Below are 15974 nucleotides of genomic sequence, written 5' to 3' on the forward strand. Positions count from 1 at the left end.
GGGGAAAGGATGGGTGGGGGGGGAACTTGCCCCATTCACCCTACATGCCTGGCCTGGCCACCGGGCTGCTTCTTTCCGCTTCTTTCTTCTGCTTTTAGCTGCATGCAAGGAAAGCAGCAGAAGTCTTTCTTTCTCTCCCCCAAACTCCGCCACAAATGAGACTTTGGGACCCTGCAAGGCCTCCTGCTCCAAGAGGCTGCGCCGGCAAAGACTCATTTCTAGCGGAGTTTGGGGGAGAGAAAGAAAGACTTCTGCTGCTTCTGCTGATTTCCTTGCATGAAGCCAAAAGTCTCTCCCCACCCCACCCCCCGAGAACAGAGCTGGAGACGGTATCCTGCGATCCCAAATAAAGAACGATCAATCGGTAGGAAAACGGGGTGGGGAATTTTCCTGCAGATTTTGGGGGGATTTTCCCAGGGTCTCTGGTCTGCGGGATTTAAAATTATGGGTTTGGTGGTCCCTGAGGTCCAAAAGGTTGGCGAACCCTGGAATAGAGGACCTCCAAAGTCCCTTCCAACTGCTATTCTACTTGTTAAGCCTGGTTGCTGAGAGGCAGATGAGGCCTCCTCTTACCGTGCTTTGCCAGGAGAGCCACATGGGACATGTCTGCTGACCAGATGACATATTTCACCTTGGACATCTTAACTGAAGCCAGAGTCCTGCAAAGTCAGAAGATGCTCTTAGTACAGGTGTGAATCCTTTTCTGCCTTACCAGGAGACGCAAAGAACACCTCCTCCCCTACTACTCCAAAGACAACCTTGAGTCTTGGGCAGCTAAAATTCTGCTTCTGCTCACAACGAACTTTTTCAATCTCTCTCTACGGACCGAACACAAGTCCCTGGGTACTCAGAGCTCCCCTGGCCAGGCTTCACACTCAAGCAAAAGCATTGCTGGTATTTTAAGGTCACTGAATCAAATCTGTTGTGCCCATACGCACAGTTAAACTTGCTATTTCCGTTTGGCCATCCCCTCAGTTCATTGTGCTGCCCAATTAAATCTGCTTCTTTTGTTATGGGAACAGTCCAGATCGTTCCAAGCACCTGCGTTGTGTGACCTTGGGTCCCATTGTCTGCAGATCCCGGAGTCTTGGCATTGCAGTCCCTCCCCGACATTCCAACCCCCCCCCCCACCTTCCTGATTGTTGTCAAGCTGACAGTGAAGAAGAACTAGAAGAAAGACCAAATCACTTTTGACATTATGCGGACTTCAACTCCCAGAATTCTGGGAGTTGAAGTCCACATATCTTAAAGTTGCCAGGGTTGAGAAACAGTGATCTACCCTCTTACATCTACCTTTCTGTCAAAACAGGTTGACTATCAGACAACATCTGTCTTGAAGGCAACTGGACTTTCTGGTTTTTCATGAAGACATTTCGCTTCTCATCCAAGAAGCTTCTTCAGAATTGACGAGAAGCGAAACGTCTTCAAGGAAAAATGAAGAAAGTCCAGCTGCCTCCTGAAAAAAAAAACACCTTTGGGACAACCATGAGCTGAGTGACTGAGAAACTCCATAGACGCTGAATATGTGATTCCTTCTCCAATTCTTAACTGACTGGACCTCTGTATGATTTGCCAATTGCACAGGGGCAGATGGGACAGCACTCCAGAGGGTGAATGTCATTGCCCAGAAGATCACTGGTTGCCCTCTCCCCTCTTTGGAAGATCTTTAGAGCTCCCGCTGCCTTAAGAAAGTTCAAAACATCCTCAAAGATCCATCTCATCCTGGGCACACTTTTTTGGAACCATTACCATCTGGCAGACAGTACAGGATAATAATAAAGACAAGGTCAAATAGGCTGAAAAAAAGCTTCTATCCCAGGGCAGTCACTCTATTGAATTCCACTGTATAGTGCAGTGTTGATGCGGTGTCGGGGTTTTTCAATTCAATGTGTGGAGGGTGAAGGATGTGTGTTTGGGTTTATTTTCAGGGTCATGATGTGCACTGTGTGTGTTTGATTTCGTGGTACGAGGTGCAATGATAATAAAGTAAACTGAACTGAAACTGAGCTGAACAATTTGACACTTGTCTGGAGCTGAAGACTTTATGCCTAAAACCGACAATCTCATCGACATTGATGGGACTGTTTGCACATCGCAGCTATGATTTGGACTAATTCTGCAATTAAGGTGCGGATCCTGCTTTTCCAGCTTCCCCAGGCCAGGGCAATATTGAACCTGTGTCCCCAAAGTGAGGCTTTTTTCAGGAGGCAACTGGGACTTTCTGGTTTTTCTTTGAAGACGTTTCGCTTCTCTCCAAGAAGCTTCTTCAGCTCTGATTGGATGGTGGGGAATGGGAGGATTTATACTCCTTACAGACAGCTGGTCATTTGCATCCTTTTTAGAGTCACTGAGGCCACTTGGGAGGTTTATCTGTGTATCCTCAGATAAATCTGTGTCCTCAGGTTAAATGGGTCCTTCCACACCCCATTTGCACTTCTCAGGTGACCCTAAGGATAAATCCTCAAGTGGCCTCAACGACTAAAGGATGCAAATGACCAGCTGTCCGCAAGGAATATAAATTCTTCCATTCCCCTTCACCCTAGTCAGAGCTGAAGAAGCTTCTTGGATGAGAAGCGAAATGTCTTCAAGGAAAAAAACCAGAAAATCCAGTTGCCTCTTGCAAAAAGCACCTTCGGGCCAACCATGATTGGGATGATATCTCTCTTGAAGGTCTCTCACCGTTTCTGCTGGACATCAAAGAGGGTGATGGAATCGGCGTCTCTCAGCAAGAGATTCCCGGTGCCGGCGTAAAAAATCTCATCGCAGTTGGGCACCTGGACCTTCTTCGTGATTTCGTTCTTCAGGTTCTTGATGAGGATCTGTCAGGGTGCAAGCAGCGGAATAAGGTAAATGTTGTGGCCTGTCGGCCGCCGGCCCCTCCGGCAGCCGAATCAGAGGAGGAGGAGGAGGAGGAGGCGTGAGAGTCAGGGTCAACATCAAGGCAACCTGGGAGCTCCGAGGGGGAAGAAGGAATGGAGTTGGCAGAGACAGACAGGGCCTGGGCCATCCGTCAGCCCTCAGATGGAGAGTCAACACCCCCAGGTCTGGAGGTGGCTGATGAGGAACAGGAGGAACAGCCGGATCCAGTGCCTGACGCAGAAGGCAGAGGAGAGGAGAGCAGTGGAAATCTATGGGCCGGTCCTTGGGACAGAAGAGCCACCGCTGCTAGCAAAACCCCACCCTAGCTTTGGAGATAAAAGGCAGGCGACAAAGTTGAATAGAGGTGGCAGGCATCTATTCATCTCCCTGCCAATCAGCCACAGCCAAATCCTGTCTGAAAATTATTGGAATCCTTCTTGGAATCTGCAGCGCCTTCCGAGCGTGTGTGTGTGTGTGTCTCTCTGCTGCTGGAAGAAAGCGAGTGCACCTTCCAGGACTTCCTTTGCAAATGTGGGAAGAGAGAGAGAGTGTTGGGTCGGTTCAGGGGGAAAGGGAGCAAGCGTCCCTTTTCCATAGAGACTTCCACTTCCATAGAGACTCTGTTAGCCTGCCGCGACAGAGCGGCTGCTGGCGCTCCTAACAAAGGGAACTTTTAGTTGGATACAAGGGGCTTGTCGTGTTTAGAAGCCGGGTCAGAACAGCGAAGAGGACTACACAGCAGGGACAGGAAGGCAAGCAGGAAAAAAAACCCTTCTGCCCACAAAACGCTCACGCATAAACTCGGTGGGACAAAACACAAACAGCTATGCTGTGGTTGTCGAAACGTGTTTGAATATTCGTAGCTCATGCTGGTTTGGTTAGGCTGTTGGTTGGAGCTCCAAGCTTGGCAATGACACAACTCCAAACACACTGACGAGGTTTCCTCGAATGGGGACCAACGTTTGCAACCCAACTGCCACGCTCAAAGCTCGGCCCAACAGCCCTAAATACAGGGAGTCCTCCAGCTACAGCCCAACTGGGACCAGAATTTTCCATTGCTAAACAAGGCGGATGTTACGGGAGCCATGCTTTATGACCTTTTTTTTTGTCCTGGTTGTTAAGCGAATCACGCTCTCATTAAGCGAATCGGGCGCCCCCATTGACAGAAGGTCACCAGAGAGGATCCCATGACCCCCCCCCACCCCAGGACACAGGGATCTGCCACCGTCATAAATAAGGAGTCAGTTGCCAAGGGTCCGAATTTGGATCCTGTGACCCTGCAGAGATCTGAAAACCAGTCGCAAGTCACGGCTTTTGGTGCCGTGGTAACTTTGTGACTATAAATGAACGGTGGTCAGTCGAGGCAGAAGAGGGAGCCGGTGTTCTGCCCAGGAGGAATCCTGTGGTCTGCAGGGATGTCGGGCCTTACCGAGTGCATCCGGTCCAAGACGGCAAAGCGGTTCCGAGCGACCCAGACAGCTGTGAGTCCCGAGGAGCGTTTTCCTTCCGGAGCTGGAAAGGCAAGGAGCAGGCGGTCACACAAAGTTCGGTGCCTGCTGGCGACACACAAACACTCTCTCTCTGTCTCTCTCTTACACACACACACTCTACACACACACACACACACACACACACACACACAGAGTGCTGTTCAGTTTCAGGCAGCATGTAAAATCCAGGCCCTTGGATCCTTAAAGTGGGAATCACAGAGCGAAGGACCTGAGGAGGAAGCCTTTCTTTCTTTTTTCTTTCTTTCATTTCTTCCTTCTTTTTTTTCTTTCTTCCTTCTGTTCCTTTCTTCTTTCCTCCCTCTTTCCTTCCTTCCTTTCTATCCCACCCTGGCTGGAGAATTCTGGGAGTTGAAGTCCACAAGTCTTAGAGTGGCCACGTTTGGGGAGCCCCGCTGTAAGAGCAGCCCTCGGCCATTTTTCAGGCGTGATAACCGGAGCCACGAGACTTGACTGACTCCTCCGGCTGAAGGGGGAAGAAGCTGGCATCGGCACAGGTAGAATCCAGCCAAACATTCATGTCACGCGTGCCATAATCACCACAGGACAGGGATGAGGCTCAGAAGCACTCTCAAATCCTGTGCCAGAGGCCCCAGTTGGCTGTGAGCAAGGCCAACGTGTAGGAAATAACACCAAAGAGGTTTTGTGCCTTCACAGAAAGAACGAAAGAACGAAAGATACAGAAAGAAAGAAAGAAAGAAAGAAAGAAAGAAAGAAAGAAAGAAAGAAAGAAAGAAAGAAAGAAAGAAAGAAAGAAGAAAGAAAAGAGAGAGAGAAAAAGAAAGAGAGAGAGAGAAAGAAAGAGAGAGAAAAGAAAGAAAGAAAGAAAGAAAGAAAGAAAGAAAGAAAGAAAGAAAGAAAGAAAAAGAAAGAAAGAGAGAAAGAAAAGAAGAAAGAGAGAAAGAAAGAAAGAAAGAGAAAGAGAGAGAGAAGAGAAAGAAAGAAAAGAAAGAAAGAAAGAAAGAAAGAAAGAAAGAAAGAAAGAAAGAAAGAAAGAAAGAAAGAAGAAAGAAAGAAAGAAAGAAAGAAAGAAAGAAAGACACAAGAGACGGGGGGAGAGATGAGAAAAGGACTTCAGTAAAATAAAATAAAATAAAATAAAAATAAAATTAGGTTTTGTGCCTTCAGAGAGAGAGAGAGGGGAGGGAGAGAAGATGGGGAAAGGATTCCAGGAAAATAAAATTAAAATAGGTCTTGTGCTTGCACTGGGGAGGGGGAGAAGGGGGGACAAGGCGATGTTTTGTGTAGAGCGGGGAAGGAAGAAAGTGGGAAGGACTCCCGTCAATTAAAATAAAAACAAAATAGCTTTGTGCCTTCACAGAGAGGTAGAAAGAGAAAGGGGGGGGGAGGAAAGATGGGAGAAGGACTTTAGTGCCCCTCGTTGGTGTCCAAGGACAGCCGTCTATCGTGACGGGGTTTTCTACATCTGGGGAGGACGAGAGCCGCTTCCTACACTGTCGTCAGAGGTGGGGGCGGGAGGGGACCCAGGTGGGACGGGAACTCCCCGGTGGCCCGGCCTGCTGAGGACAGGCAGACGCTCCAGCAAACTCATTTCGATTTGCAGAGCGGGGCAGGTTTGATCCGGGAGCTGCCAAAACAAAAAAAAACAAAAAAAGGAAGACTGGGCACTCTCACAGCCGCCTCCGAAGCATCCAGCCCCTGCCTGGGAGAGATTTGCGCGAAGAAATCCCGCTGAGGGAAGCAGGCCAGCCGAACAGCCTGCTGGGGGACGAGGCAGGGAAGGATCGTCGCTTAATGGCGGATTTATAAAATATATATATAGATATATAGATATTTCCCCCCCAGAAAAAGAGAAAAAAAAGGAAGAACAAGAGACGGGCATGAATTTTTCACGTCCGACGGGCTGCCAATCTCATTTGGGCTCCCCGGGATCCGGAGGGAGGGGGAGGGTGGTAGGAGGAGGGGGAGAGGGAAAGCTTTATGGGGCGGGGGGAATAAACGGCGCGGCACAGACGGAGCTCACCGTCGGGGTTCTGGGAGTCTGCGTCCTTGGGAATGGTGTAGAGGTCGTAGGTGCTATTCTCCAGGTTGCTCGGCCTCTGCGGAGAGAAAACGCGGCGGGTAAAATTCGCTTTTATTGGGTTTAGGAGGGTTGTTTTTTTTTATCTCTGACCATTTTTATGCCGTCTCTTGGAAAACGAAGTTAATAGATCCACTTAAATAAAGATAGCGGCGGCAACTCTCGGTTCAGTTTTCAACGGAAGAGGGCTGAGCGGGACGGGGGCTCGTTCCCAGGGCTGCTTTGCCAATCTTGCCAATTTCCGTATTATTCCCTGTTTTTTGGGGGGGGGGGGGGGAAGAATCCACTTGGATTTGAGAAGGAAAGTCAGGTCAGTTTTGAAAATGGTGGTGGCGAATCTCAAATCTTGAAAAAGCCCATCCGGTAAATCAATATTTCTCAACCTCAGACACTCGACTTCAACTCCCGGAACAGAGTTGAAATCCGCCCATCTTAAAAGGTACCAAGCTGGAGAAACACTCCAGAAAATGGTTTTTTTAAAAAAAACCTCCTTCATAAGGATTACAAAACAAATACAAGTAGTTCTTGCCTTTCGACCCATTCGTTTAGTGGCCAAAGTTTCATCGCAGGAAAAAAAGGAACGTATGACCTTTTTCACACTTATGACCGTTCCAGCATCCCCCCATGGTCCCACGATCAAAATTCGGACAGGCCAACTGGTTTGGTTTTGCAACCCAACAAGACAGACACAGACACAAATTCATCTGCACTGAAAAATAGAAGCTTCAGTCCTTAAGGAAGGTTCAGCTCTGCTTTTAGATTAGCCAGAAAGCAAGAAATCCAATGGTTTCCTGTTTTCTAGCTAATCTAAATCTCCCGGCACAGCAGAACAACTGATGGTCGGGGAGAAAAAAATAAATAAATAGCAACTTAGAAGGTAAGTTTGATGGCACACATGCCAGGTAAGGAGTGAGTGGGCAGGGAGGGGAGAGGAAGGCTCAGCCAGTAGTACAATTTACCAGTTTTCTGAACTGGACAGAATCATAACAACTGGAGGAAGGGGGTCAAGCTATTCTCCAAGGCACCCGGAGGCCAGACAAGGAAGAATGGATGGAAACTGAACAAGGAGAGATTTTTCAACCTGGAAATAAGGAGGAATTTTTTCTGACAGGGAGAACCATCAACCAAATGGAACAGAAGTTGCCTTCAGAGGTTGTGGAAGCTTCATCCCTGGAGACTTTCAAGAAGAGACTAGATTGCCCTCTGTCAGAAATGGTGCAGGTAGGGTCTCCCGCTTGGGTGGGTGGGGGTTGGACTAGATGACCTACAAGGTCCCTTCCAACTCTGGTTATCCGACTGCAAATACAGAACGAGAGGGAAGACTTCCATCGTCGGACAGAGGTTTTCCACATCTGCAGACGAGATGGGAAGGAAGGCAACTCCTCGCCTTGTGGTTCCCGGCTGAGACAGCCGTGAAAAACAGCAGCAGCAGCGGCAGCTCCCTTCCCTGACAGCAACCCCCTCCCTCCCCAATGGACGCCTCCCACCTACCGTGCAGAGGAGCACAGCATTCTCCGCTGGGTTGTAGGACATGTTGAAGACGGGAAACTTGGAGCCACTGCAGGACAAAGAGAGAGAGAGAGAGAGAGAGAGAGAGAACGAAGGTCAGGAGTGGAGCCCAAAGGAATTCCGGATGGTGGGATCAAGAGCCTTTCCTGCCACGCTCCCACCCTCTGGAGCAGGGGGTCTCCAACCTTAGCAACTTTTAAGACTGGTGGACTTCAACTCCCAGAACTCTGGGAGTAACTCTGGGAGTTGGTCCCCAAGTCTTAAAGGGGCCAAGGCTGGGGACCCCCTGCTCTGGAGCACTGTGAGATCTGACCCCACACTCTTGGCCTTCCAGAAGGGCCCACAGTTCCAGCTGTGACAGCAGCAGGTGCAGAAGACTGAGGTCTCGGAGAGCGAGGACTCAGAGGAGGGGCCTGCGTGGGAGGCAGGGATGGGGCCAGGACCATCAGGGAGTGGAGGGCTGCCTTCGGAGATGGTGGAGGCTGGCAGCAGTGAGGAAGAGACCCCCGAGGAGCCTGTGCCCAGTGCATGTGCACGCAGGGCTGCTCGAAGGAAAGAGCAGCTGCAGCAGCACAGGGGACTCGGGAGTAAGGCTGCAAGGTTTTTATCCCCTCCCTTAAGGGATAAAAGCCAGCCTGAGAGACCGGGATTCTTTGCAGGAAGCAAAGAAGATTTTGCACTCAAGCCTTGTGGACGTTCGGACTCTCTTAGTTTGTGTTTGGAGACTCTTTGGGTTTGAAATATTTCTTGGCAACTTTATCTAGTGTTCTTGGCAGCCTTGCACAACCTTGGCAAGGCTCGTTCTTAACAGAGACAATGAGTTTGAAGCAGCCTTTTAACCGGGAAGGAACGGAATTCATAAAGAATCATGAAAAGGTTTTGCTGTTACCTCTGTTTCCCGTTTGCTTCCTTGGAACAAGGTTTGGGTCAGAACACGGGGTCACGATGGGGACGTGTCCCTCCGGAGATGGCGAATGGACTAAGACCCCACCACTGCACACTCCCCCATCAGGCAGAATGCTTCCTTCCTGCCCACTTTTTGTCAATTTTAACGCAACGTTAGGGTTAATATTTATGGCTTCCATGTTTTGTTTTGTGGTTTGTTCATTTGCGAAGCAGCCTAGAATCGCTTCTAGGCAAGGCGGATAGCATAAAAGTTTCATAAACACAGATAAAGTCATAAATCTGCGCTCTCGTCTCCCAAAGATAGACTGACGATTATTGGGGGAACCCCACCCACCCACCCACCCAAACAGAACGCTGGGAAGGGAAGGAGGGCAAAGCCCCCTGGGCTGAACACCACTCCAGAAAGAGCCTTGCCTCCTTGGCCGGGGGAGAGGACGGGGGGCACGGAGCCAGAGCGGAGCCTCAGCTGGGGTCCCATCTGCCTACTCAGAGCCACTTAAGCATCTGCTGTCCCCCCCAGTCTGGCTCACCCTCCCTCCCTGCCTTTCAGCTGCCGCCCTCGTGAGGTTTCTACAGCAAACCAAAGATGAAATGGTTCGGGGGGGGGGGGATATGTATATAGATATGTATATATATATATATATATATGGTGTTCGGCTTGGTTCGGGTATTTTCCCACGTCATTGTAGTTCTTTTAAAGTTGTAGCAACGTTTCAGCAGAATCTCATCTGCCATCATCAGGCTTCTGTATTGTGTCCGTCTGTGAGTCAGACTTTTACAGTAGTTTCAGATTTGAATTTGGGGCAGCCTATTGCTGTGCCAGAATGGTTTTTCTTCATCCTGATTGGTTGGGGGTCTTGGTCTGTGTTTATTGGTCTCGGAGTTTGCTGTGTTCTGCTTGATTGGTGTCTCTAATATCTTCTGTCTGTTTTTGGCTCTTTTGTATCTTGATTGGCTGGCAGCATTGTGTTGCTTTAATGGAGGCCTTTAGTGCAGCTTGGCTTCGGGTAAATGGACGGCTATCATTAGTTAGGAAGCTGGGTTTCATCTGGGTGCCTGGTTGGGGTGTGTTTGAGCTGGAGGTATCAGGGGGATCTGTTTGTGTCCAGGTGTTTGCCTGGCTTGTGGTGTGGAGATTTTTTTTGTTTGTGAGTGCAGGCTTCCAAATGATTGACAGCCTGGTGGAATCATCTCTTCTGTTCATGCTTTCTGGTCTTTTTCAATCTCTATGGCTTCTCTGATGATTCTGTGATTAGGGTTTTCTATAGTGGCCAGGGTTTTGGTGCCATTGAAGTTGATGCTATGACCTGTGGCTTCCATGTGTTGGACTAGTGAGGAAGTGTGTTCCAGATTTTTGACTGCATTTTTGTGTTCATCCAGGCGGGTGCTTATTCTTCTATTGGTCTGTCCAATGTATGTGGCCGGGCATGATGCACAGGGGACTTCGTATATGCCTTGGTTTTCCAGGTCAATTTTATCTTTGGGGTTGCTAAGGATGGCTGCTATTTTTCTGTCTGTTTTGAAGGCAGTCCTGATGTGATGTCTGTGTAGTACCTTACTAATTTTGTCTGTAGTACTTTTGTACTTTTGTAGTAATTTTGTCTGTAGTATTTTGTCTGTAGTAAGGTACTACACAGACATCACATCAGGACTGCCTTCAAAACAGACAGAAAAATAGCAGCCATCCTTAGCAACCCCAAAGATAAAATTGACCTGGAAAACCAAGGCATATACGAAGTCCCCTGTGCATCATGCCCGGCCACATACATTGGACAGACCAATAGAAGAATAAGCACCCGCCTGGATGAACACAAAAATGCAGTCAAAAATCTGGAACACACTTCCTCACTAGTCCAACACATGGAAGCCACAGGTCATAGCATCAACTTCAATGGCACCAAAACCCTGGCCACTATAGAAAACCCTAATCACAGAATCATCAGAGAAGCCATAGAGATTGAAAAAGACCAGAAAGCATGAACAGAAGAGATGATTCCACCAGGCTGTCAATCATTTGGAAGCCTGCACTCACAAACAAAAATCTCCACACCACAAGCCAGGCAAACACCTGGACACAAACAGATCCCCCTGATACCTCCAGCTCAAACACACCCCAACCAGGCACCCAGATGAAACCCAGCTTCCTAACTAATGATAGCCGTCCATTTACCCGAAGCCAAGCTGCACTAAAGGCCTCCATTAAAGCAACACAATGCTGCTAGCCAATCAAGATACAAAAAGAGCCAAAAACAGACAGAAGATATTAGAGACACCAATCAAGCAGAACACAGCAAACTCCGAGACCAATAAACACAGACCAAGACCCCCAACCAATCAGGATGAAGAAAAAACCATTCTGGCACAGCAATAGGCTGCCCCAAATTCAAATCTGAAACTACTGTAAAAGTCTGACTCACAGACGGACACAATACAGAAGCCTGATGATGGCAGATGAGATTCTGCTGAAACGTTGCTACAACTTTAAAAGAACTACAATGACGTGGGAAAATACTCCAACCAAGCCGAACACCATACATGTAAGTACCGCGAAAACTTAAGAAAACATATATATATATATATATATATTTTTCTCCCCCTGAACCTTATCATCTCTGGATTGCTGTAGAAACCGTGTCTGTGTGTGTGTGCGTGTGTGTGTATACGTGTGTATATATACACATACATACACACATATATACATATACACACATCAGATCGATGGAGGGAGGAATAGATAGAAGATAGATAGAAAATAGATATAGATGATAGAAGAGATATAGAAAATAGGTAGATAGACAATAGATAGAAGAGAAATATAGATGATAGATATAGATATAGATAGAAGACATAAAAGATAGATAAAAGATAGATAAAAGACAGATATAAAAGATAGATAGAAGAGAAATATAGATGATAGATATAGATAGAAGACATAAAAGATAGATAAAAGATAGATAAAAGACAGATATAAAAGATAGATAGAAGAGAAATATAGATGATAGATATAAAAGATAGATAAAAGATAGATAAAAGACAGATATAAAAGAGAAATATAGATGATAGATATAGATAGAAGACATAAAAGATAGATAGATAATAGATAAAAGACAGATATAAAAGATAGATAGAAGATGCATAGATGATAGATAGTTGATAGAAGACAGATATAAAAGATAGATAGTAAATAGATAGATGGAAGACATATAAAAGATAGTCGACAGGCAATAGTAGAAGACATATATAAAAGATAGATAGATGGAAGATATAGATAGATAGATATAGACAGATATAAAAGATAGTAGATAGATAGATGGAAGACATATAAAAGGTAGTCGATAGACAATAGTAGAAGACATATATAAAAGATAGATAGATGGAAGATATAGATAAATAGATAGACAGACAGACAGAAACGCTTAATTTCCCCCCTAAACTAAGAAATAGAAATTCTGGAATTTTTTGCTTTGGGGAGTAGTAGTGTGGATTCTCCAGATATTTCTCATGGATAGTGTGCAGAGAAAAGCAACGAAGATGATTAGGGGGTCTGACGCTAAAGCCATAAGTCACTTTTTTCAGCGTCTTTGAACCCAGCCCTTAAATAGTGGTAAATCGAGTCTACGACCATCATTCAGTGACCGTCAGACTTTACGGGTACCTTCCAAAGTTCCATCAACTCCCCCCCCCCCCACCCCGCTCCTCCTGCGGTCACATGGCTGCATCTTAGCCCTCAGCAACCAGACCATGGTTCCAGTCATTTGCAGCATCCCACGGCCTTTTTGGCCACAAACCAGCATTTATATCTGATTTATATTGATTTTAAAATCAAGTCGGTCGCAGGATGGCCCGCTTTATACACTGTCATGACTTACAACCATACCAGGCCAGCTCCATTACTGTCGTAAGTTGAGGACTACCTGCAATACGTAACATTGGACAGCACTTTTGTCTGTGTTTTTATCATTCTTTTTCTCTCTCTCTGTTCTTCCTTCTGGAAGAAAATGCCTCAATTGCAGGCTCACCTTCGTTCTGAATCAAAGTCCTGCTCTATGACTATTTTTTATGTGTTCTCTACAATCCAAAGTTGGAATTCAAGTAATCCTCAACTTATGACGACTGAGCCCAAAATTTATGTCGCCGAGTGAGAAATTTGTTAAGTGGGTTTTGCCCTATTTTACGACTTTTCTTGCCACGTTTGTTAAGTGAGTCAGTGCCGTTGTTAAAGGAGTAACCCAGTTGTTAAATGAACCTGACTCCCCCATTGATTTTTCTTGCCAGGTGGTCACAAAAGGGGATCGTGTCATCCAGGAACGCTGCAACTGTCATAAATGGGAGTCAGTTGTCAAAGCATCCAAATGTAAATCATGTGACCTTGGGGAGGATGCAAAGGCCATTAAGTGTGACAAATGACCCTAAGTCACTTTTTTCATTGCCGCTGTAACTTTGAACGGTCACTAGGTGAACTGATGTAAGTCGAGGACGACCCGTACTCTTAACCAAGCCCACCACACAGGGTGATTGTTGCGAGGATCAAGAGGCAGAGGGAGGCATTCAAGAGCTTCTGCTTCAAAGGTCTACTCATCCTCTACTCTACTCAGTGTCATGCCCCTGTTGGAGTCTGACTCCGAGGCAGAGGAGAGGAGGAACAGCCGACAGGGAGTGGGAGTGTGGCTCCAGAGGTTGTGGAGGAGGCTGGAGAGGGGCACAGGCCGGCTGGGCAGAGGAAGACCCAGGCCCATCCCCTCTTCATCCTAGGGCACGCAGGGAGGAGAGGATAAGGGAGAAACCTGAATGGTGTGATATACGGGGAGGAAAGGGCCCTGATCCCCTTCATGGGCTGCAGCTGTGAGGACTGTTTAAAAGGACAAACTGCGCATGGGCCAGTGCTGGAAGCAAACCGTGAAATAATTCTAGTCTGTCAGTTCTTATCTGAGTTCTGGCGTCCTTCCCAGTGTGTGTATTTCTATATCTGTGGACGTCTTCAAGCCCTTATCCTGCCTTGTTTCATTCATTGCTTCAGTGTGGTTTGTGTTGTTGTTTTTTTCTATTTATAATTTATATGTATTTTGAATTTGAATGGAAGTTCTTCCTTTTCGCAACTGTTTGTGGGGGAGTTTTTCCTCCAGTCAATGATAATTGGAGCTTTGAAGCCAAGTGGAAGGAATTAAAGGGACTTTGTTGCTTTTGTATCCCACCCAGGCAGCCACGCAGAATGGAAAAGAAAGGGCTGAAAAGGCACAGACAGCCTCAGGGGTGAGGGACTCCTCCTCCTCTGTCCTCAATGAAGGAGGAAGACCCCTGATGGGGGAAGGAAAGACGTCCCTTCCCGCCCCTCACCTTCTCAACTGCATCACGGCCACATCTTTGGAGCTGTTGAAGTCCAGCTGGCGGAGGAAGCGGTCCTTGACGTAGTAGAGCATGTTGCCGTGCACGGCGTAAGCTGGCCTCTCGCGCTCCAGCTTGAAGACAATCATCCCTCCGTCGTGACCTGGGGAACAGAGGAGGGCAGAGAGCTTCCAGAACAGTAGTGAGTGGCACCTGGTTTACGTAGTGAATGCAATGGGCTTCGCGACCCCCTTAAACCAGGTTTTGCAGGGCTCTTGGTGCTCTCTGAGCTTGGCTGTTTGCTTGCCAGCATTTCATTACCCAAACTAGGTAAACTCGTCCGTGCTAGGAGGGAAGGGGGCATTGGTCTGGGACAATCGAGCGGTCAACACTTTGTCGTGGCATGTCGGCTGATGGCCTCTTCAGCAGCCAAAGCAAAGGAGGAGGCCTGGGAGTCGGGGTCAGCATCGGGGCAACCTGGGAGCTCCGAGGGGGAAGGGGGAATGGAGTTGGGAGAGAGAGAGAGAGAGAGAGAGCCTGGGCCGTCCGTCAGCCCTCAGATGGAGCGTCCACAGCCCCCAGGTCTGGAGGTGGCTGATGGGAAAGAGGAAGAACAGCCGGGTCCAGTGTCTGATGAGCGGATGCACAGAAGGCAGAGGAGAGGAGAGCCGTGGAAATCTATGGGCTGGTCCTTGGGATAGAAGAGACACCACGGCTAGTGAAGCCCCACCCTAGCTCTGGGGACTGACGCGCGGATGGACAGAAGGCAGAGGAGAGGAGAGCAGTGGAAATCTATGGGCTGGTCCTTGGGACAGAAGAGACACCACGGCTAGTGAAGCCCCACCCTAGCTCTGGGGACTGACGTGCGGATGGACAGAAGACAGAGGAGAGCAGTGGAAATCTATGGGCCGGCCCTTGGGATAGAAGAGACACCACTGCTAGTGAAGCCCCACCCTAGCTCTGGGGATCAAAGGCAGGGGGCAGAGATGAAGAGGTCTGGCAGACAACTATTCATCTTCCTGTAGGACAGACTTGTTAGCCTGTGGTGAGAGAGAAACTTTTTGCTGGGGCTACCGGCGTTCCTAATTAAAGTCCTCTTTTGAGTTCACTTCAAAGGGTTTGTCGTGTTTGGGGAGCTGGGGCAGAACACAACTTCCCCAATCGAGGAATTACCAAATCTGATAAACAATCGAACAGTAAATAACAGCCTAACCAAGGAACCACCAAGAACGCTCCCACCAACACCGACAGGAGGAAGAGAGGAAGCCCCTCTCCTTTCTAGCACTGAAGATGTTACCTAGTTGGGTAATGAAATGCCTGCAAGGAAATAACCAAGCTCAGAAAGCAACGAGGATTCCACAGTCCTCCTCCTCCTTAGGTAGTCCTCGATTTACCACCACAATTGGGCAAGAAAATTTAATTAATTATACATTGATTTTTAACAACATTGACAAACACAAACACAAAACATCCAATAAAACCATCCTTCCATTATACAGTGTGTCGGCTGGTACATATCTTTTGTGCACAATATCAACAGTCTTTCCCTCCTAAATTTAAATTTAAATTCATATTGTGTTAATCAAGTATCCATGTCATATTATACTATTGTCAAATCATTATTAGACTTTAATTACAGATTCCCGTCATCCCTTTTGAGCAAATCTGGGCAGGAAAATCTGTTGTTTTGCAGTATGGTCATTAAGCGAGGCATCATGTGACCACATCCGGTTTTACATCCTTTTCTTGCCAGCGTTGTAAAATGAGAGATGATGTGATCGCAACTTGCAACCTTTTCTGCCACTGTCCTCAATTGACATTGTCAGTTA

General features: G+C 47.4%; 1 protein-coding gene across 1 annotated transcript in view; it reads right to left on the reverse strand.

The window, feature by feature from the left end:
• COPA (coat protein complex I subunit alpha) overlaps positions 1-15974 on the reverse strand; it is a 68055-nt gene that overhangs the window by 29636 nt on the left and 22445 nt on the right. Inside the window, 6 exon segments of the mRNA XM_087943227.1 lie at positions 574-659; positions 2680-2819; positions 4289-4371; positions 6352-6427; positions 7900-7966; positions 14158-14308. Coding sequence (XP_087799353.1) covers positions 574-659; positions 2680-2819; positions 4289-4371; positions 6352-6427; positions 7900-7966; positions 14158-14308 — 603 coding nt within the window.

Source organism: Notechis scutatus, chromosome 14 (genome assembly GCF_049901735.1).
Source record: "Notechis scutatus isolate UNSWTSFEM ecotype Mainland chromosome 14, rNotScu1.2, whole genome shotgun sequence".
Classification (NCBI taxonomy): Eukaryota; Metazoa; Chordata; class Lepidosauria; order Squamata; family Elapidae; genus Notechis; species Notechis scutatus.